Raw genomic sequence first — 23,243 nt, forward strand, 5'->3', positions numbered from 1 at the left:
GAGAGGGATTGAGCTACCACAGACCGTAGAATATGTGTCACCAGCACTGGTCTCTGTCTCCACCATAGCTGAGACTACACTTGTTAGCTTTAGTAGCCCATTATTTATGTGCAAAGGGAGAAATGTATTACTAACATTTGAGTACTTCCCTCTTAATCTGTTGTCAATCACCTACTGTGATAAAATAATATAAAATAAACCATCTACCAATGGTCAGCAAGCTGTTATAAAAAAGTGAAGTAATAAATCACAAGCATTGGCTGTATATTAAATGGAGGGTGTGCTTCAATCTTCCCATTGTGACAAGTGAAGCCAAAATATTGCTTCAATGGGCGCTGATATACTGCACTGAAGTCAGCCTTTTGTTTTTTGCACAGAGCTAACTGAGGAAAAATACGTTCACATGTATTTTAATTTTCAAGTTTGACCCATGTTTCATGTTATAGTAGGCTGACTTTAAGACCTTTACAGCAGCCAGTCACCAGGGGAAGCTCAAAAGTTTTGGCTTCACTTTGAATAGCTAATGTTCCTCCATGTTTTTATACAGTCCATAGTCACAATTTGTGTTTGTAATACCCATGGGCCCCCTACAGTGTGTGCTGATCGAGAAATGAGCTGTCCAGACTACACTCATTTTTTGTACCAGGCTGTGAACATGTTTATTTCTGCTGTAAGTATAGGCTTTTTTGAATTGGTGTGTATGTGGTTTCTGGTACTTCCGGAGCCAGCCTCAAGCGGATCCTCGATGAACTGCAGTTTTTAGCACTTCTGGATTGGACTCATATTTTTAGACCAGAGGTTGCCGCTTGGTGTAAATAGATAAAATAAATATATGGATCAGTAAAAGAGGTTTTCAGAGTAAGAGGACGACATCACATCCAGAAAATTAGTAAAAGTGAAAATGATAAATTAGGAACATTAAAATAATAAATGAGAAATATAACAATAATAATAAATTGAAACAATAAATAATAAAATAACTAATGTAAGACAATTAATTAGTTTGATAAAAACTAAAATTAATAATAAAATAGAAGTAAAAGCGGTTAGAAAGATGAAGTCACGTAAAAGCAAGTTTGTAAAAATGGGTTTTAAGAAGAGATTTAAAAGATGTCCCTGATACGCCTTATCTCCGCAGGGAGGTGGTTCCAAAGTCTAGGGGCTCTGACGGAGAAAGCACGATCCCCTTTGGATTTGAGCCTCGACTTTGGATTGACCAAAAATGCCACACCTGATGATGTAAGGCCGCGAGATGGCTCATAATTTATTAGCATTTCTGCATTGTAGCCCGGGGCAAGACACAGGCGAGCTTTAAAAGTGGTCAGTAAAATCTTAAAATCTTAAACACACAGGAAGCCAGTGGAGAGAAGCGAGGACAGGAGTGATGTGATGTCGTCTGTTAAAACCATAGACTGTAAATAAAAATGGACAGCGTTGCTCCGCCTCTTCCTGTTGTCCTGAAGCCAAAAAATCCCTCTCCTGGGCGCCGCCATTGTGCAGCCAGAGCCTGTGAAGCCACTTTAATAAGCTCCGCCCTACAGCGTAGCGTCATAAGAGTGTGTGTGTCCCATAGACTGTATAAATTATGGACGTAGTATCCGTGACGTCACCCATCTGTTCCTGAAAGCTGTTTGGAAGCAAATCGACGGCAGCAGCCATATTGGTAATGCGGAACTCAACTAGGCAGAGTGTGACGTAGTGTGAGCCTCTTAGCCAATGGCTGTGTGTTCTCGACCGGGAGTCACGTCAGTCATGTCCTTATTTGGGCAAAACTCGTAATCTTAATATCTTCTTAACCGTCATGTTAGAAAAAAATTCACCCCCCCGTACAGTGTGTGCCGATAGAGAGATTAGCTTTGTAGGGCCAAGCCGTTTTTTGAACCAGGCTGTAAACATGTTTATTAATGCTGCAAAGATCGTCTTTTTCCCATTCATATCTATGTGGTTTCTGATGTTTCTGCAGCCAGCCTCAAGCGGAATTTCGATGTATTGCAGTTTATAGCACTTCCGCATGGGCTTCATCGTTTGAGACCAGAGTTTGCCGCTTGCTGTGTCCTTTGAAGTTTCATTCTACGGCAGCTGTGAATCAAAGGAAACCCGGAAGTAAAACCCCGTTTTTCAAACTCTAATAACTAACAAAAAATAAACTTTTCAGAAAAAAGAGGACTTGAACACAAAACAGTCAAATACTAACTACATATCACCACAGCATACGGATGTGAGAAACATTCGTACAACGTGTATTTATTTATAAGTTTGACTGCTCCCCCATTCAAATTAATGGGGGAGACGGATTCTTTGACCTATACTGCAGCCAGCCACCAGGGGGCAGTCACACTGCTGAAAGCCTCACCACCAGGGCCGTGTCTGGCACACTTGGTTAAAACCAGTTAGAAGCCGAGCTGCTGCGTTCTGGACCAGTTGGAGGCGAGAGAGTGATTTATTGGTAATACCGGGGAGGAGGGATGAGTAGGTGAATGACTTTTTCCAGGTTGGCTTGTGACAGAATTGATTTCATTTTGGAGATGGATCTTAAATGAAGGAAACGGGACTGGACAGTTTCCTTGATGTGGTGATTGAAAGTTAATTCTGAGTGGAAAATAACTCCTAGGTTTCTGGCAGTTGGTGTGATGTTTGATGACAGTGGGCCAAGGGCGCTTTCAGTCTGAGCAGTGTGAGAGTGTGGACAGTTGAACTGTATGATTTCTGATTTGGAGTCGTTGAGTTGCAAGGACACTCCAACAGGAACATATAAAAGCAGGAATCCTCTGCTTGTCTTCGTCATCCATCCTCCTGTTCGAGTTGTAGAAGCTGACTTCTCCTGGGAAATGTAGGTTCTGGATGTATGTCAGTTGGCCTCCCTGTGAAGATGATGTGATGTGAGGGAGGATAGCTTTGGGCTAATTAGGCTTGCTCTGCCGTGGTCAGCCTGACTGAACAAAGCGCTGCGGACAGCCTGTGGTCAGCTGGACGCTCCTAGCCTTTCACCGACCACACAGACGTGATCGCAAACACATAAACACTTCGATTCAGGCCGTGGGCACAAACTGCTTTCCTTCTGCCATGTTGAATTAGCTGTCAGTTCTGCGCCAGTTTCATGGACGAGGATTTAGTGGAGCTGTAGACAAAAATATACTGGATTCAGTAGAAAAGACTTAGGAACTGTCATTAGAGAGAATAATTCTTAGCTATGACTGTGTCCATGAAGTCAGCTCATTCATTTTTATAATTAGAAAAGAAGTGGGTGCAGGGGAAAAGAAGACAGAGGAGCGAGGAAAGCAGATTGGGAGACAAATGCAGTGGAGAAAGAAAGAAAGAAAGAATTGATGAGGAAACCAGTCAATCCAGTTCAGGTTTGAGCCACCACTGACCTGTCCGCTTAACAGCCAAACGCCTCCTGGATCTGGGTTTTCTGTCCCTCTGACGAACTGCTGTTGTCAGTCAGCCAGTGGGATTAGTGCTGTGATTTTTGTATGGTTCCGGTTGCTGTGATTTGGCTTCTGAGTCATCAGCCAGTCACTTTGATTTGCCACAGAGAAGGCTATATGAGGCTGCAATTAATTAGAAGAGAAGAAGAAGGTTTTTTAAAAATAACAGGTATAAGTTTCGAAGGAAGTTGTTCTGAAAAGTTCCAAGAAAGAATTTATTATTAAGAATGAAATCAAAGTTCACTCAGGTGCTCCAACATATTGACAATATCGTTTTCTTTCTTTCTTTCTTTCTTTCTTTCTTTCTTTCTTTCTTTCTTTCTTTCTTTCTTTCTTTCTTTCTTTCTCTCATCCTTTCTTTCCTCCTTTCTTTCATCCTTTTCTACATAAAACAGGTGGTCTCTGTTCTTTAGTGTGGACGACTCAGTGTTCGTGATTTCTAAAAGGAAAGTCACATTTTCAATAATTGGACCCCAGGACAGTTTTCCACCTCAGTCCGTCAGAAACGGGCTCAGGCTGAGGTCACTAGCGTTTTTGAATAATGGTTATAAATATGAACATTTCCATTTCTAATGAAGTGAGGGCGTGAACAGGGATGAAAGAATCACTACAGTACCTGGTTGAGGTTTTCTGCTGTGACACTGTCAGAGCCTGTTGACATTACATATAGATATATCAGCCTCTAAACACGTCTGTAGCTCATGTAGAGTTATTTTTTTCCTACAGTAAAAATGCTGATATCAGGTGTACTGGATGTCTTTTGTTTAGTAATGCTGCGATCAGAAATGAATATTCAACCCAGATGTGTAATTAAAACAACATAAATGATATTCTGTACAAGGCAAAGTGTGCATGTATTCAGACCAGTTAGTTCTGAGTGGAATTCTTTCTTTCTTTCTTTCTTTCTTTCTTTCTTTCTTTCTTTCTTTCTTTCTTTCTTTCTTTCTTTCTTTCTTTCTTTCTTTCCTTTCTTTTTTTCTTCCTTCTGTAGTACATTGTTTGTTCTTTCATCCTTCCATCCCTCTTTTTCTTCCTTCCTTCTTTCCTTCCTTGGTTCATTCCTCTTTTGTCTTTATTTTCATCATTTTCTTTCTTTCTTTCTTTCTTTCTTTCTTTCTTTCTTTCTTTCTTTCTTTCTTTCTTTCTTTCTTCTATCTTTCTTGAACTTCCTTACATTCCCCTGACATTTCCTTCCGTCCTTCGTACCTTCCTTCCTTCCTTCCTTCCTGCCTTCTTCCATCCCTTTTTTTCTTGTCTTCTGCATTCCTTCCTTTCATCTGTTATTTCCTTCCTTCCTTCCTTCCTTCCTTCCTTCCTTCCTTCCTTCCTTCCTTCCTTCCTTCCTTCCTTCCTTCCTTCCTTCCTTCCTTCCTTCCTTCCTTCCTTCCTTCCTTCCTTCCTTCCTTCCTTCCTTCCTTCCTTCCTTCCTTCCTTCCTTCCTTCCTTCCTTCCTTCCTTCCCTTCTGTCATATTTTCATTCTTTCTTCCTTCCTTCCTTCCTTCCTTCCTTCCTTCCTTCCTTCCTTCCTTACTATCTTTCATTCCATCTTTCTTTCTTTCTTTCTTTCCTTCTTTCGTTCCTTCTTTCTTTCCCTATTTTGCTCATCCTGCAGATTTCTGGGTCTTCCTATCCTCCATCATACATGTTTGTTTGCCTTCTTAAATTTGTTTTCCCCTTTTTCTTTCCTTCCCCCTTTATGTTTCCATCTTCTCTTCTTTTTGTTTGTTTGTCTGTCATTTTCTCTTTCTTTTGTTGTTTATTTTTTTCTGTATTCCCATCCTCGTATCTTTTTTTCAATGTTTGCCAAACAGACGCTCTCTTTGGACAGCTGCTTTAGGTTTTTAGGAGAATTTTGATTCTCCAAACTGTTTCGCCGGGACATGCAAATGAACCTGGCAGTGAAGGCACCGCATCGGCATCATTTCAAAGACACACTTACAGCTCAGTGTTGTGTCTGTGAACGCAGCACTGATGCTGTGATATGGAGAAAAGAATGACACAGCAAGTGTTTTTCTATAGGAGGGTTATTTTGATTCCACATTCTCTGGCCTCTTCCTGTCTGTGGCTCTTTTCTGTTTCTCTCCCTGCTTGTTGACTTTGAGTCTCTCTCCTGGCTTCTGAGAGAAGTTGAAGAACTTTTCCACTTTTCATTTCCGCAAATTAACACACTCAATTTTGGTCACTCGTCTCTTCAAAAAGTACCTTGATGAATCAGTCCCTCTTTCCTCTAATCACTTTGATTGCTATAAAAAAAATAGCAAATCCTTTTAACCTCAGCTCTTATTTCAGTTCTTTCCCGAGCTCTTACACACTCATTCTGCCTTCACAGGAGGTTTGTACCTGAAGGCTCTGGCCCTTGAACTCCTTATAATTGGTTGCTTGCGATGATGCATGCAGTAATCAACAGATCTGAAGTTAATATACTGCCTTGTACAATCTTTATGCTTTTTATTTATGGCCCAAAATATCAAGTTGAATGTTAGCGATTTAAACCTGCATCTCTCTGTTTTTGCCTACCTGCTGCTCTGCAAACACAGACGGCATTTTACGCCCTACTCTGACCTCCCACTTCTGTATCATCTTTGCATACTCTTTCTATTCATCCATCATCCTATTCCTCCGCTTTCTACCTTCACTTTTCACCTTAAATAATCCCCTCACCCTCCCTTTTTCTTCTTCTTCCCACCTGTTTTTGCATCTCATAAATCCCTTTGCACCCACACAGTGTTGCTCTGCCTCTTACACTCTTATCTCTCTGTCTCCCTTTATTTCTCTTTTTTCCTCTCTTTCGTTTCTTATCTGTCCGGCTTTGTCTTTCCTCTGAGATAAAAGGAATGCAAGAAGGCTGTATTGTCTTACACACTCAGGTGGAGAAAGCAATGAACCTTTTTTATTGTAACAAGATTACGATCAAGGATCAAGTCCAGTTTCCCTGTTTCCCGTTATTATGAATGATTCCTTTTCAGTGGACTTACAATAAAGTGACTCGGTTACCACTGAAGAATTCTCCCTTATCAAAAGTTTTAAGCAAGGGAAAATGTTCCTCCCTGTTTGACGATGTCCTGCAGTTCTTCAGATGATTGCCTAAATCCAAAAGCTGCTGCCTGAGTGTCTGAATCCGTCCCTGTTCCTCCTCCCACAGTGTCCCCCCCACACCTCTCTCTTTCTATCTCTCTATATCTCTCTCCCCCTTCTCTCTCGTGTGTTGCTGTACAGGAGCAGCTAAGAGCATGCGTCTCAGCAGGTTGGCATAACATTAGAGAGGGCATGCTATTTGATATGGCGGTAATCTTCTGTTAAATCCCCCCAGAGTGAAACACAGCCGCCTGCAGCTTTGCACTGATTCCAAAAATGGTTTTCTTTCTTCCTCTTTTTATTTATTTCTCTCTCTACAAGTATACCCACTTGCTAAGATCAGCTCTGCATATATATATATATATATATATATATATATATATATATATATATATATATATATAAATATATAAATGTGTGTGTGATAGTGCGTGTTTGTGTGTGTGTGGCATGTATGGGTGTGGAATTAGCGAGACTTAATGTCACTGTCCCCGGTTAAGGCGCTGGTTAAGCTGAGCTGCCTGGTATTGGTTTAAACAGAATAATGTGATTTAGTGTTGTGCAGACACTGAGGGCAGCTGTGTGTCATCGATGGAATAATGTGCGGTTGGTGAAACTCAAAGGTGGCTGATTATACTCTTGGCTGAGCTGATCGGTTTTGTCTATATAAGATTACTTTGAAGAAGTAACTTCTAAGCTCTTTCCACGTTTGAACCTGCGATAAAGAACTCTTAATACCTTGTAGCATTGCGATGGGGCCTTGTTATATGTTGTTATGTTTCACCTCAATGTATTACACCAGCACCACTGTTACAAAAAGCTACTTAGTATACTTATCTTCATGTTTCCTCCATATATATTAATCAGAACCAGTGGTGCCTACCCCAGATATGTAAGCTACCCATGCCATGGGTGCTAATGTATCCCTCTATTCATTTTTAAATTTGGAACAAAGTTCATGGTACAAAAAAATGAACTTTTTCAAATTCACCCTCGGTAACTCTTGCTGCCTCCAGAGTCAAGGACGTTCCCGTTCATGAGCTACGAACTGAGCGGTTCAAATCATCACGAGCAGTGCCCATCCCTCTTTCCTCCCTTCCGTCCTCCCTTCCTTCATTCCTTTGTCAATCCCTCTTTCCTTTCTTCCTCCCTTCTTTCATTCCTTTGTCAATCCCTATTTCCTTCCTTCCTTCCCTTCCTTCCTATTTTTTATTCTTTCCTTTCACCCTTTCTTTCACCCTTTCTTTCATCCTTTGTCCATCACTCTCCTTTCTTTCTTTCTTTCTTTCTTTCTTTCTTTCTTTCTTTCTTTCTTTCTTTCTTTCTTTCTTTTTTCTTTCTTTCTGTCTTTCTTTCTTCTTTCTTTCTCACTTTCTTTCTTTCTCTCATCCTTTCTTTCAATCTACTTTTCTTTCTTTCATCCTTTCTTTCCGTCTTTCCTCCTTTCTTTCATCCTTTTCTACATAAAACAGGTGGTCTCTGTTCTTTAGTGTGGACGACTCAGTGTTCGTGATTTCTAAAAGGAAAGTCACATTTTCAATAATTGGACCCCAGGACAGTTTTCCACCTCAGTCCGTCAGAAACGGGCTCAGGCTGAGGTCACTAACGTTTTTGAATCATGGTTATAAATATGAACATTTCCATTTCTAATGAAGTGAGGGCGTGAACAGGGATGAAAGAATCACTACAGTACCTGGTTGAGGTTTTCTGCTGTGACACTGTCAGAGCCTGTTGACATTACATATAGATATATCAGCCTCTAAACACGTCTGTAGCTCATGTAGAGTTATTTTTTTCCTACAGTAAAAATGCTGATATCAGGTGTACTGGATGTCTTTTGTTTAGTAATGCTGCGATCAGAAATGAATATTCAACCCAGATGTGTAATTAAAACAACATAAATGATATTCTCTACAAGGCAAAGTGTGCATGTATTCAGACCAGTTAGTTCTGAGTGGAATTAAACACATTGTGAAGTGATTAAACTGTAGCAATATTTGTAATCTGATAACATGTACTTGTGGTTTTCTTTCAGAAATACAAGGAGTTTGAGCGGGCGGTGCGGGTGGAGGAGATTGATGGGCTGCGGCTGGTAAAGAGGCTGGCAGAGGACATGGAGGAGATGTTTCACAAGAAAGCCGAGGCCATGAAGGTACCTGTTTGAACTTCAATCTTCATCACTATCACATAAACCTCAACCTTCCCTTTAAATGTTACCAAAAACAGTCACATTCGAATGATACTGAATCTAATGAAAAGTTTTCTAAATGAATCAGGACATCGATTCCTGGCAGATTCTGGAAATGAAAAAACAGAGTGAGCTCAGTGAACTACCTCTCAGTAAAGTATTTATTTCTGACCACTCTGCTGACCGGATTGAATGTCTGAAGATGTGCTGTGGTGTTACATTACAGCAGTGATACCGGACACATCGTAGGTCTGCTGTGTGTGTGATGGATATGTGCTGTGAAAGGTTGTAGGTGTGGTCACAGACGAGGAGGCTGTCGTCTCTGTGTCACCTTATTGATCTGCTCAGACCAAACGTCAGAATCTCCTGTAGGAGGTCACTTCAGGACAGAGCTCGAAACTTTGAGTCTGACTTCTGAATATTTTGGGTGTAGAGGGTGCCTTCTGTTTTTTCAACACACTTTGATTGGATAGGGATTCTTTAATACAACAGTACTTGACAATAGTTCACTAGCAGATCTCCCTGCATAGCACATGATGTGCTCATTAAATATGCATTTAATGTTTCAGTTGTGGATACAGTCATGGTCAGAGCAGAGGCAGAATGTTTTTGAAACATTAATCCAACCCAATCGGTGAAGGCAATACCTCTGGAACAACTGGAAAGAATCATATCTAGAGAAAACATCCACTTCCAGCCAATGGTGACTGATTTGTATGTGGTAGTGAAAGGATGGCGTCACTGTGATCTCACTAAACAACTGAAAACGTCTGTAAATAGAATGATCAGGTGATCACTTTTTACATCAAAAAGTTTTAAAGGTACGATGTGTAGAAATGGGAATATTCAGCGATATCTAGCCATCAGATTCTGAATTTAAAACCACAGACTGTATAATTAATGGAAGTAATATCTGTGGCGTCACTTGTCATCTGTTTCTGAAGCGGTGTTTTGAAGCCAATCGCCGGTGGTAGCCATATTGGAAACGCTGAACTCAACCTAACTGCTGTCGAGCTAGTGTGACGTAAAGAGGCAGGCTTTTAGCCTCCGAGCCAACAGCTACAGTGTTCCCGCCTGTCAATCAAGTTAGCTGTGCCTCTCATAATGGAAAACTGGTATGTGGTTTCCAGAGCTGGACACTCGAGAAACTGCAGTTTTCAACACTTCTGCATTGGCTTCAATTCTCGCGGCCTCTTCCGTCGCTGAAGCGATAGTGGCCTTTGAGGACATGAAGATGCTGTAATGCATGATAAATGTGATCCTCCATTTATCATCCATTTTACCCTCTAAAACGTATACCACTACAAATTCTCTAGCGCACAATCACACTCTTCTTCTTCATCTTACAACCGATGCATTACATTCGGCCACACACTAAATAAAAAAACGCATATCTTTCTTCTTTGTCTGTTCTGTGCTACAGTATTTTACAGTTTAGGCTATTTCTCAGGACTGTGTGGGCGTGTCCGCTAACTCTTTGATTGACAGCTTAAGAGAGAGTTCACAGCCTGCATGTTTGAGCCGTCTGACTCTGAATCTAAAGACATAAAAACTCCAGAATCTGAAATGTATTCATTTCAAATGGTCTCTGATTGCTGAGTTACAAAATACTTCAGAATCAGAAATTCAAAAAAATCAAAATTCTATATACTGTACCTTTAAGTAACTACAAGCCTTTCTGTGTATCCTCTCTTATTCGACATAAGAAGAGCCTTCCACGGAGTAAAGCTAGAATGTAAAAAAAAAGAATAGCTATGAAGCTCCTCTCTTCGCCCCCTCTTCTGTTTTCTAAGGGACTCATCCAGCCCCACCAATGTGTCAGTGAGTGTCCATGTGTTTGTGGCTAACATTTTTCTGGTTTGACATTTTCAAAATCCTGTTTTCTGTAGCTGTTTTTTCTTTCTCCGTAGCTTCATGTACCAGTGTTACCCCCTCTTCTGTATGGTGTGAACACTTATGTCTTCATAACTGCGAGGTCACTCCTATAAAGCCATGAATACATTTATGTGTGTGTGTGTTGTCAGTGTTGTAACAGATGCAGTTCATGATGTGTCCGCCATGCTCTGCCTCTCTCTGGCTGCAGCTCTAGCTCCAGGTGATAGATCCTATCAGGACAACATGGTGCTGTTAACAGAAATTGGATTTCTCTCTGAGAGTCTGGTCCAGGGATACAAGCTGCAAGGAAAGCATGAGAGAGAGAGAGTCAGAGAGAGAGAGAGAGAGAGAGAGAGAGAGAGAGAGAGAGAGAGAGAGAGAGAGAGAGAGAGAGAGAGGTGCACAGACAATTACAAACCATTTCCATGCTCTAGCTTTACTTGTACATGTGTTATTATGCTTTTGCATGATACCTTTGCCTGGTTGGATTGCGTGACCATGCCCACTTCGGAGCGTTATATTCACTTTGAAAGCTTTTACATTCCCAGTGCAGCACATGCACAACAGAGGAGATACAGTATGCAATGCCTATGTGACTCATCTGGCATTTCCGAAATATAACTCCTACTCTTGTACAATGATTGTTGACATTAAAGCGAGGTTCTAATTGAATTAAAGTTGCCTGTTATGTTAGCAGCTCACTGAGCAGGAAACAGTGGACTCAATCAGTACCGAACACTGTTTTGGAACTAAGCCAATGATGTTTTAACAGCTTAATGCTGTCGTTGCAGAGTGTTTTCTAAACTAGTTATCAGGTTGAAGAGTAGTTCTTGTTAATCTATGAGAGTGGATTTATTGAACTTACATATGTGTGTGTGTTATACCCTCCTGAGTGTGTTGAACCCCTGGAGGATACTAGGTTAGGTAGTATCTTCTCCTGAGCAGCTTGGTGCCTGATAATTGTTGATCTTATAAGGGGTTTGTGTGCCATTGAGTGTTCATATGTGTGGAGTTCAGGTGATAACAGGTGTATTAGAAGGAGTACTGTCCACTTGGCTGATGGAGTTATGAATGAGAGCCGTCATGAAAAGCAGAGGATTGAAAAATGAAGACCTCCCTGCACACATCCAGGAAGAATTCAACCCTCAGCAGCTGCCAGCACTTCACCACCACCTTCTCATTCTGAACACTGACAGCCTGCTCTGTGATGAATTGTTAGTTTTGAACATACAATGGCACCTTTTCCCCTCCTCTCCTTCTCCATCTCTCTTTGCTTTTATTACCTAAACTCTCATCTGTCTTCTTTCTCTGCCATCCCGCTGCCTTTCCTATCATCCCATGCTCCTTTGTCTGTCTCTCCGCTCTCCCCCTCCTCCGCCTCTTCCCATCTTTCTGCCTTTTGCCAAAGTATACGCAGCGCTTCAGCGATTCAATTTCCGTGCAGACGCCCTCCCCTGTCCGTCAGCGCGGTTTTATCTCATCGTCTCCATGTTGATTCCCCCTCTTTATCGCTCACCGCACCTGCAGGGAGACATGGGTGCTGCTACTGCTGTAAAAGGGTGCACCTGTACATATAAATATGTGTTTACTCGCTGATGTCATCCTTTTAGGAGTGTTTGAGTGAGAGAGGGTCTGTGCTGTCATTTGTGTGTTAAGATAATGGTTTGATTTGGAAGAAGAAGATGACATGGTATGAGAACAAGCTTAATTTATAGAATTAAAGCTTTTGCATGTTGAGTGTGAAGTGTTTTTGTGTGCAGGTTAAAGGTGAGTGACAAAGTAGGTATGTGTGTTATTGCACTTAGAGGAATTATTGCAATGAAACGCCAACTCTATCTACTCCCTCTTATCACCTCTACATTATACATACTTATTTTTCAGGCTCAGTCGCCTTATTGTCTGACAAAAAAATAAATTTTGTGCTGGATAATTTTTTTCTTTTCAGCTGCATCAGCTAATTTGATTGCAACTCCAATAATGGAGATACGGTTTAAAAACGATGTTGCAATGTAAACTGGAGCTGAGGACAGTGTGTGGGGCTGTATGTGTTTGTTTGTGTGTCCTTGTTTGTCATATTTTTGTGAGTTTTGTGGATCTATATGTGTATTGTTGTGCTTATTCCTAGACGAAGCAAGCCTCTTAGCTTGTCATTGTTGTTTTTAATTGCTATTACCTTCATCAGTGTCTGAGATGATGGGATATTATCATCGTCTAGCAGCTCCTTCTCTTCCCTACTCCTCTCCTCTCCTCTCCTCTCCTCTCCTCTCCTCTCCTCTCCTCTCCTCTCCTCTCCTCTCCTCTCCTTATCTCAATTCAAGAAAGTTTTGTCTGCTGGCTTGCTGAAAAAAAAAAGGGTGGCAACAGCCGTCGGTTAAAGAAACAGTGTGTTCGTGTTGTTATCAAAGTTGAAAGGCGTGGAGCTATTGTAATGCCCTCTTTGAAGTCAAGCACGGCTGTGTTTCATGTGACAAATGCACTTCAAAGCAGAGTGGATGCGTGCTGCTAGGGCTGTTTCTCCTGTAATGGCATTCGGTATCATTTACCTGTGGCAGCTACGCCTCTGTAGCCCCAACATGATTGCCTGTGTAGAGCAAGGGGGAAGTCTGCACAAGTGTATGTTCAAAATAAAAGGCGCACACAGCATTTTAAATAAAATGCCTTCTGCTAGCAAAACAGCCTATGATCTTTAATTTTCATTTGTTGGGATGCAGAGTGAATTTTAAACACAAGCATAGCATTTCAGCAAAGTGGCACAACTAGTCACCTGCAGGAGAAGATTTGAATTAAGATGAATATGTTTTTTTGTCTGGACTGTCATTTCTGTTGGTAATAAAATTATAACTCTGCAATTTTTATTTGCTGAGCACAGTGAGACAAAGCTTGAAAATGTCTGGCAGAGAAGGAAGCACCAGTGTACACATTAAAGCCCCAATGATGGCCAAACTTATTTGGTACAAACAAAAACAAATAGGGTGGAAAAACACACAAATGAATTGAATATCACATATTCAATATTTAGTTTATCCTACAGAACTTTCAAAGTTTCTCCCACAAACAATTTTTGCTCCACCTCTTCATCTGTTGCTAGTTTGACCAAAAGTTAGTTTGAGTCAGAATTTCCAATATGGCGTCCGCCATCTTTGGGTTTCATAACACCTTTTCAGAAACAAATAAGTGACATCACTGAAACTGCGTCCATGTCTAAGTTTTTGACCTCCTTTGGTCCTATAGACTGTATAAAAAATGGACGTAGTATCCGTGACGTCACCCATCTGTTCTTGAGCGCTGTTCTGAAGCCAATCATCGGCGGGTGCCATATTGAAATGCTGAACACAACCTTACTTAGTATGAGCTAGTGTGAGGTAAAGAAGCAGTCCTTTAGCCTTTTAGCTAACAGCTATAGGGTGCTCACCTGTCAATCAAGTCAGCCATGTCCTTATGTGAGCAAAACTAGTAAGTTTAATATCTTCAAAAATACTGGGTAAAAAAAATGAATCACCCCTAGTGCAGTGTGTGCAGATAGAAAAAATAGCTATTCAGACCAGGCTGTAAACATGTTTATTAATGCTGCAGATATCAGCTTTTTTGAATGAGTGTCTATGTGGTTTCCGGTGTTTCTGCAGCCAGCCTCAAGCGGACGCTCGATGAACTCCAGATTTTAGCACTTCTGCATCAACTTCATATTTTAAGACCAGGGGTTGCCCCTTGATTGGTCCCTATCATTCTCTTCTCTTTGAGGAGTAGATGAGGGGTCATTGTTGATGCACATTATTATTTGTTTCAAATGTTTTTGTTATATATTTGTAACATTTTCTATCTACATTGTCAAAGCTCAAACTTATTATTTGCTATTTCATCAATTTATTTTGCTTTCTAAAGAGGCTTTTTTCTAAATGCTTATAAGCATATTACCAATACCACTTTTTGTACAGTATGAAAAATTTCCTCTTTATTATTTAAAGAAATGATAGCCAAACTATCCAATTCAAGAGTCTCTATTCGTAGTTGCATGTTCATTAGTCCTGGTGGGATTACAAAGGTGGTCCCCTCTCCTCCTGTCTTCCCTCTTCACTGACACACACACGCACGCACGCACGCACGCACGCACGCACGCACGCACGCACGCACGCACGCACGCACGCACGCACGCACGCACGCACGCACACACACACACACACACACACACACTTAGCTCACAGTACAGCTCCCGTCATTTCCCTCATTTCACTGGCTGTCCTCAGTCTCAGCTCATTGCCACATCAGTGTGTGTCTGTATGTGTGAGAGTCTGTTTAGAGTGATGGCTCCTAATGACAGAGCAGACACAGCCAGTGAAGATCAAGATAGCAACAACCTCTCCTTTCTCCTTCTGTGTGTTTTTTTTCTGTCACTGTGAAGGCGATGGGATTGTTTTTTGGACTGATGAAATGGAGATGAATATGTAGGAAGATGGGGAAGGTAAATGTCAGAAAAAGGAGAAGTCAAGAGTTCAGTCGAAGCGTGAAATAAAAGCGAAAAAGAGGGAATATAAGACAAAAGAGAGGGGGAGTGCTGGGTAGAGTGCTTCAGATTCCCTTTCAGTCAGCAGAACTGCTCAGAACTTGTCAAGTATTGATTATTGGGACCTGATGTATCAAAGCACACTCCACCCCTCCCCTTTTTCTTTACCCCTCTCTTTCACTTTCTCTTTGTATCCGTCTCTCCACCAATGCTCTGTCTACTTGGCTCTTGCCCAATCTAAATGTGCAAAACAGAGGAAGCAAAGTGTCACAGAGCACTTTTTACATTTTGTTGATGCTGCAACTCTTCTCCCACTGCTTTGACAATATTAATTGCTGTCCCTTGGTGATATTGATGGGCTGACCCAAGCTAATCCCGCTCAGCCCAGCCCGGGTCTCGATGGATTGGGCTTCTGGCAGAACTAAGACCCGTAGGACCTGCCCTGATCCAGTAGGCCAGGGCTTAGTTAGCATTTTCTCTTACAACTGAGGAACAGCAATACATCTGGCCATGCAGAAACAAGCTTAATACATGTGTACTTGATTCTTATTAGGCTGTCCATCTTTACTCCTAAAGAAAATAAAATAAAAGTTAAGTCTGAATTCAAAGTTGAGATGCATGATCATGTGTTGGAGGTTTTTTTTGGTGGGGGAGGGAAGTCTATTTAGATCCGTGGTCTTATTCTTTGGTACCTTGGGAGAACATTTAGATTCAGGCCACTGCCCTCACCTCCCTTCGGTGCAGGGAATGTGCCGAGGCAAGCCTTAATGCACTGCTAAAAAAGAATCCAAGACTTCCGCTAGCAGTCAATAATGCATGTGACCCTGCATCCACCTCTCTCCTGCTGCTCTGACGGCAGTCGGTAGCATTACTCAGTTGTAGATGACAGCTTCTGCCAACTATCACAGCTTCAGTGTTGCAATCATTATGAAAAGGCATTCTGTGAAGGTCAGGGGCTCCTACCATCAGGAAACCCTCTGCTGAGCAAGTACGACGCAAGAACAATAGTCCAATCAAGCTGACAGCTAAATGAGGGGGATCGTTTATGAACTTTTGAAAGTGTAAACAAGCTGAAGCCATTGTCGGGCAAATCATAATCACAGGATGACGGATAATGAAAGGGGGTAGATGAGTGCAAATGTCAGAGAAATGGACTGGGAGGGAGGAAAGGGGCAGGCTGAAAAATGATGAAAAGGGAATGGAAGTTAAGTTGATTGAAGGGAAAGACATTGCTTTGGCTTTTTACTACAGAACAAGGCAAAGATTTGGAAAACTAGATTTTTTTCAGGCTCATAAATACTGGGTCCAACCAGACAGAAGAAAAGATGATTACAAGAGACAAAACCATCTAAACCCAAATATTTATCAAGGCATATGAAACCAAAATCACTCATCTATTAAACACACAAATGTCTTACTGTGATTGCTGACACCAATTTCCTCCAAAGTGAAGATTTTTCTCTAAGTGGCCATATGCCCACTTTCAGCTAGTTACTGTCAGTCATCCTAATGTTTGACCTATATCACATACCAAAAAAATCAACAGACAAGTTAGTGTGTATCTGTGTACCTTTCCGACTTACGACACAGTAGAGGCAAAGCATGACGTGCAAACTGTGGAGCATACGCAAGTCAAGTCAACTTTATTTATATAGCACATTTAAAAAACAACCACAGTTGGCCAAAGTGCTGTACAAGCTTAAAAAACACAATCAATAAAGACAAATAGTATTTAAAAAGAACAGATATTAAAAACACAATAGATAACAAGAAATTATTGCAGAATTATTGGTCCAATTTAGAGCATAATTCTAAAGCATAATTTGGGCATAAACAGTCATTCCCACCTGCATTATCTAGGTATGTTTGTCTGACTTCGAGGAATTCAACATAGTGCAATTTCAGTCACACTAACACAATGAATCTATTTTTTTTTCAAGATGCAAGATTCAGATAAAAATAAACAGAATTGTCGTTCACATAGGGACAAGGGCTCAAACAACAACAAAAAATCATTCACATCCATTAGACAAATAAAATAACACCAGAAGTTCCATAAATTAGTAAAAGCATGTCTGCAAAGCACATTAATTGTAGTGTCTATGTAGCCTTGTTTAAAATGCATATTGCAATGGGAACAAAAGAGTTAGTTAGTTCTTTTTTAAGTCAAAGGTAGAAAATTTGTTTTACGCTTTGTCACCAATTGATGTTTCGATTCCCTAACTTTCTGGAATGCTTCAGAAATAATCGATCCAGTCTTCATTCAAAAACAAGCATTTTAAATGTGGTATATTCTTCTCTTGAGGACAGACCTAGAGAAAATGTGTGCTTTTTACTGGCTCATACTGCGAAAGTAAGCCAGAGAAAAGCCTCAGTGTAAGTTTCTATTAACAGTGAAACTGAAACTCAGGAAACTCAGGAGCAGGTGAACAGGTGCTTCTCTTGGGATGTAACAAAGAAGGAAATGACAGTGTTTATTTTGCAGATATATCTGATGGGGTAAACTTCACTTCCCTTTTAACCTGTGTACATGACTGCTTCTGACATTGTTAATTAGACTGTAAAAAATACCATGCATGGAAAAGGAGGTCCTAGCTTGAAGTTGTTTATTGTTTATCACTTGCTACACTGGAATGTCCGAAAAGTGAACCCCCAGAGGCTGTATTGTTTTGTTGAAATAGCTGTTGGGTTCAGAGAATGACAAAATCCCAATCAATATGTATCTTAAACAAGTCCTTCTATTATAACAGAAGGCTTATTTTTCTGTCTCTACACTCCACTTCTTTTTTCATTTGGATAAATTTTGTGTCACCTCAGGAAACCTGACAGCTTTAGAGGATTCCAAAAGTTCTGGCAAAGCAACAGAGGCTAGATAAGAGCTTGTTAACCCAATACCTAATTTCCTTTGGTTTGAAACAAATTAACATATCAAATGAGCTTGAAGGAATTAAGAAACAATCAAGGCTGACCTGAAGCAGAGCAGTATCTAACTAAATCAGGTCTTCACTTAAAAAAAGCAAAGCTCTGTGGTGATCACAGAGACCTGTGGAAACACATCAGGGAGCTATAATCAGACTCTCCCTCTTATGCATCAAATCCAGACACCACAGTGAGCCTTGTTAACTCCATGTGTTCAGCTTTTACCCTGTCAGCTGCAGTGAAGGCTTGCGTGTATGAGTGTGTGTGTGTGTTTTCAGGAAGACTGTGTCAGTTTAATTATTGCTGTCATCACGTACCAAGCCCGGGTTCTCACCAGAGCGTCTTTAGGAAGAAAAAGTAATTTCCTCTCTCTTATTCAAACTGCACCGTACTCTCTGGCAGGACCACCTATTGATAAAAAAGACATGGCAAGCTCATTTAAGTTTGTGCCAGACAAAGACACTTCCAAATAATTATTGCACACATTCTTGCGCACAGCAAGCTCACAGAAGACACATGGAGTATTCATCTTGGTTATATGCAGATATTGAAATTCACAGGAGTTGTTTCACCTACTTGTCACTAACCTGCTTTCTCAATCAAAAAAACACTTTGCTGCTGTGCAAATAAGATGTACCTCAAAGCTTCAGCTCTGCAAAGTAAGGTGCCCCCCATGAAATATATGCCAGATTAGATATCTTTGCAGGTTAAATGGGAAGTGTTTAAATGTTCAGCAGTAGATACTGAATTGTTATTTCCAGCGTGTAATGTAATGCACATTTTCAAACTGAATGACGGACTACAGATTTCATCAAGCGCACACTGACACTCTTGCATACTCTCCTATTAAATGACTGGCATTTGCAAGATTGCCTGCAAGACAGGAAAGGTCAAAGGTCTAAAATCTTAACATGTGTTAGCTGAGAAACCCATTAACACTCTCACGTGCACACAGGCCCACACCATCACCTGCGAACAAAAGCTTGAAAGTGTGTTTCCATCAACACATGCTTCACAGGAAGCGTCTGACATTTTCGTAGGGAATGTGAGGCTAAGCGTTCAGACCTTTAGAGAGTGTTATTCTTTCGTTCCTCTCTTATCCTCCTTTTATCCCACCATCCTTTTCTTTGTTTGTTCCGAAAGCATGCTTTACAGCAGGTTCACCTAGCGGAGGATTTTCTGGTGCCTCACAGTGCCCTGATATAGCCTCATGCAGTAGCACGCATGCTCTTACATGTACATGTAGAATTGTTTCTTATGATTAAAAAATTAATAATAAATAAAGAGAAGATCTAAAAAGTTCAGCTCAGAGAAGAACACGGGCATCTGTTGGTTCAAGGGAATATAATTGAAAAATTGTACACAAGAATTGATAACTGAAAGGAATCAAGCACAGAATGCATACAGTATACAACAATATGCAGTGGCCAGGTCTGTTGCTATGGTGAAGAAAATAATTGGCTGAGCTCTAGATTACAGAGTTCACTTTCAAAAACAGCCTGCCCGCATACACACAGCAGCAGCAGTGACACACACACACAACCACACACATGGCTCAGCTGAAATAAGCTGGCTGATTGCAGTAGTTTTACGGGTACAGTAAGTAAGTAAGTAAGTAAGTAAGTAAGTAAGTAAGTAAGTAAGTAAGTAAGTAAGTAAGTAAGTAAGTAAGTAAGTAAGTAAGTAAGTAAGTAAGTAAGTAAACTTTATTTAGTATAACACCTTTCACAGAGCATAGTCACAAAGTGCCTCACAGAGTTTCAATATCGACAAGACAAATACAATGTGCAATAAATAAGACAATAATGCATGCAGACAAAATAACAACAAATCACATAAGATGGTCTAAAGCCATGGCAAACAAGTGTGTCTTCAGGTGCTTTTTAAAAGTCTCAGTGGAATCAGCACAACGCACTTGGGGTGGAAGATGGTTCCACAGCGTTGGAGCCACATGCTCAAAGGCACGGTCACCTTTAGTTTTCAGCCTCACACGAGGCACAGCAAGCAGACCCTGGTCAAGGGGCGCTCCCAGTGATACCCTCCCATCTCCTGAGTCTGTCTATTAAAATACTGTGATCTACAGTATCGAAGGTCGAGCTAAGGTCCAGGAGGACCAGTATTTACAGAGGGAATACGTTTTGTTTTTCTCGGTGCAACTCTGTCTAAAATAAGGGAACAGTGCATGTTAAAAGAGTTGGCAAGACAGTCAACATCAGTAAGGGGGGACAATGCAGTACTAGTGTTGAAAGCTGCAAGTAATTTACAGTTTGACAGCAGCTTTCCCGTTTAGTGGGCGGTGGATCAACAATAAAAGACATCTGGAATAAGACACACTGGTGACCTGACACTTGCAGGTCTTACAGATAAATCGAATCAATGTTTAAGCCAAGACTAAAAACAAGGTCCAGGGTGTGACCCATTATATGTGTTGGGCCAGACACATGCAGGATGAAGTTAAAAGACTCAGTGATGTCAAAAAAATTAGCAGCAAAGCTGCGTCATCAATGTGAATATTAAAATCACCAGCCATAACTATTTTGTCCAACTTCATGACAGAGAAGAAAAAATCTGAAAATTCAGAAATAAGACAAGAATTAAAACCTGGAGAGTGTTAAATTAAAACATAATAGAAATTATTTAAATAACCCAGTTTTGTGAACTGTAATTCAAATGAGGAGTAGGTCTCTGCGGTGACCATTTGACTGGGAAGGCGATTTCTGCTTACCACAGCAAGACCCCCTCCCCGTCCAGAAGACCTGGGCTTACCAACAAAATTACAGTCAGGAGGGCAGAGTTCAAAAAGAGAGGTGTATTCCATTGGCCTCTGCCAAGTTTCCGTCAAACACATTAGGTCCAAACCCTGGTGGAGAAACGGTGTTCCATATGAATGATTTGTTATTTATGGAGCGAGCATTTAACAAGGCCATCTTGAGGGGCACAGACACTGCTCTCAGCAGCAGAGGCCCTGGCCAGAGGGTGCAGGTGACGCGTCATTTCTCTGCCATGTACAGTCAACAGCCTTGCACAGCGGGAGGCACCATCTGTAATAACAGTCTGAATATGATGAGTTGGTGATGGTGATAATGACGGAGGCAATCGGCTGGGGGGGCTAGTGAATGAAACAGTAGCCTGAGATGACCCCGGAGAGACAGGAGGCAGAGAATGATCCGGGATGGGGGTGTGGCAGATATTCATACATGATAACACTTAAACAAATTTGCCAGCCCACAATCATTTTTCTCTCTGCGCCCCTGCTCTTTCAACAGATCAACAAAGCCATGACATGCTTTGCATTTGTAATAGCAAATGACATTGATCAGTTCATTCTACTTTTCACAGTCTCCATTGTGGTTGCAGATACACCACTTTGAAATAGAGAAGAGCTCACAATGGGAGGAGCTTTACCCCCTCGTCCGCGGTAGCTTTAATGGCATTGTTGACTCTAGGTATATCTGTGTGAGTGCATATATAAGTACAGATTGCCTCAGGCAAGGGGTTGAACGTGCATGTGTGCAGCATGTGTGACCACGTGTATACACAGCATGTTACGTAAATCTGTATGTCTCTGTGTGGACATGTACAAGCTGAAGAAACAAATCTCCCCTCAGGACAGCAAAGACTATCAACTGTATCTGACACACATGCAATCTCACATATTAACGCACACAGCACATCACAGTTTGCAGTTTAAAAGTCACTCTGTTGATTTAAATGTGATGTAGTGACATTAGTGTGAAGCACTTAACCCTCCTGTTCTGTTGGTTTCTCAGGAACAGCAATTATGTGCCTGGGTCAATTTGACCCGGGGTACATTTAATTATCCAAAAGTGTCAGAATTCCCAAAAAACTCCCAATAAAGATTTTTTAAATCTCATCATTAGCTCCATTACTAACCATTTAAATTAATATTTGGTGCAATGGTGTTCTTTAATTCTCACAGATCATGGTTCAATGAGGATAACTCACTCGTTTCTAATGAAAATTCACATTAAAACTTTTTTAAATGTACATTGGAAAGACCTAAATATAAATACAATAGTTTTACATGACAAAGATTTTTTATTTTTTTTATTTTAAATTTTTCTTATTTTTTTCTTTATGAAGTGATGTTGATCAATCACGTGCTGTTCAGATTTTTAGGCTGTTTTTATCTGGTTTGGATGGCATATATTGCCTAAAATGTGAAATTAACCATTTTAATTTTATATGTTGATTTCACCTATTAAGCCAAGCAAACACGTTTCATACTGAAAAAACACTTAAACATTTTTTTTTTTAGATTCTTGAACTTTATTAAGGGTCAATTTGACCCGCAACATAACAGGAGGGTTAAAGAAGCACTTCTTGGACAATACAAAGACATTTTTTTATTGTAATTATTATTAGGCTACTACAGGGGCACATTTATCCACAGGTAGGAAAAATAATTATTGTACCAACAAAAATGGTTAATATTCGGCCGCTTGATCTGTATGCTGAAGATATACTGCTCTTCAATATGAACATTTATTTGATTTAACTTATTTCTGACCCACTGTTTTTTTTTAACGTTTTTAATACACTCAGCCAGCATCACAAAACAACAATGCAGCCATCAGACTCAGAGACAAAAAAAAAATCCAAGATTTTCGAAAACACCTAGTCCATAGTCCAAAAGTAAAGATAAATGAATAAATAAATCGATAGTAAACAATTAAAAATAAGTAAATACAAACATACAAAATAATAATAATATTAAGATTGTAATGATTAACAAAAAAGTTAAAAATAGTAACAATAATAACAACAATAAATATAAATAATTGTATATGACCCACTGTTAATGTAGATTTGTCATTCTAAATAATGATATATTATATGTATCTATTAAGTCATGATAGATAAATTCATATTGAAATTAATAACAATTTCAGCGCTGACAGTCTCTGTAAGTTACGCATATAAAACACACATGACGTAATTGCAAACACACCGATTCATTTGTGCAAAAAATCCCAATTGTCTTGATATCCTGATTCTTGAATGACATGTGCGTCTCAAGCAAAAGCTGTAAATAAATGATAAGCCTGGATTTTAATTCATATTAGACAGATACATTTCTCTCCCTGCCTCCTCTCTCCTCCGTATATACAGAAGCAGGGACTATGCAACCTACGTCTCTTGATCTTAGAATGAAGACGGTGACATGTTCCCTGCTTTAGACAAAAAGTGATTCCTCTCCACCCTACAGGCACACACAGCAGACAAAACCAGCGAGAG

The 23,243-nt window shown here is 40.4% G+C and overlaps 1 protein-coding gene and 2 long non-coding RNA genes across 4 annotated transcripts in view; 1 reads left to right on the top strand and 2 right to left on the bottom strand.

The window, feature by feature from the left end:
- The window catches only part of cacna2d3a (calcium channel, voltage-dependent, alpha 2/delta subunit 3a), a 142,696-nt gene that overhangs the window by 18,126 nt on the left and 101,327 nt on the right, over positions 1-23,243 (top strand). For both annotated transcript variants that reach the window (XM_034696830.1, XM_034696831.1), the window contains exon 3: positions 8,540-8,656. In XM_034696830.1, the coding sequence (XP_034552721.1) occupies positions 8,540-8,656 (117 nt within the window). The remainder of the gene's footprint in view (positions 1-8,539; positions 8,657-23,243) is intronic.
- LOC117822161 lies at positions 10,678-12,829 on the bottom strand. The gene is made up of 2 exons (XR_004633134.1): positions 12,741-12,829; positions 10,678-10,867 (listed from the first exon to the last, which is right to left on the bottom strand). It is a non-coding gene; the product is annotated as an uncharacterized LOC117822161 (long non-coding RNA).
- On the bottom strand, positions 12,829-17,044 carry LOC117822160. Its single transcript, XR_004633133.1, has 3 exons — positions 16,913-17,044; positions 16,484-16,583; positions 12,829-12,906 (listed from the first exon to the last, which is right to left on the bottom strand). It is a non-coding gene; the product is annotated as an uncharacterized LOC117822160 (long non-coding RNA).

This window comes from Notolabrus celidotus, chromosome 11 (genome assembly GCF_009762535.1).
Source record: "Notolabrus celidotus isolate fNotCel1 chromosome 11, fNotCel1.pri, whole genome shotgun sequence".
Classification (NCBI taxonomy): Eukaryota; Metazoa; Chordata; class Actinopteri; order Labriformes; family Labridae; genus Notolabrus; species Notolabrus celidotus.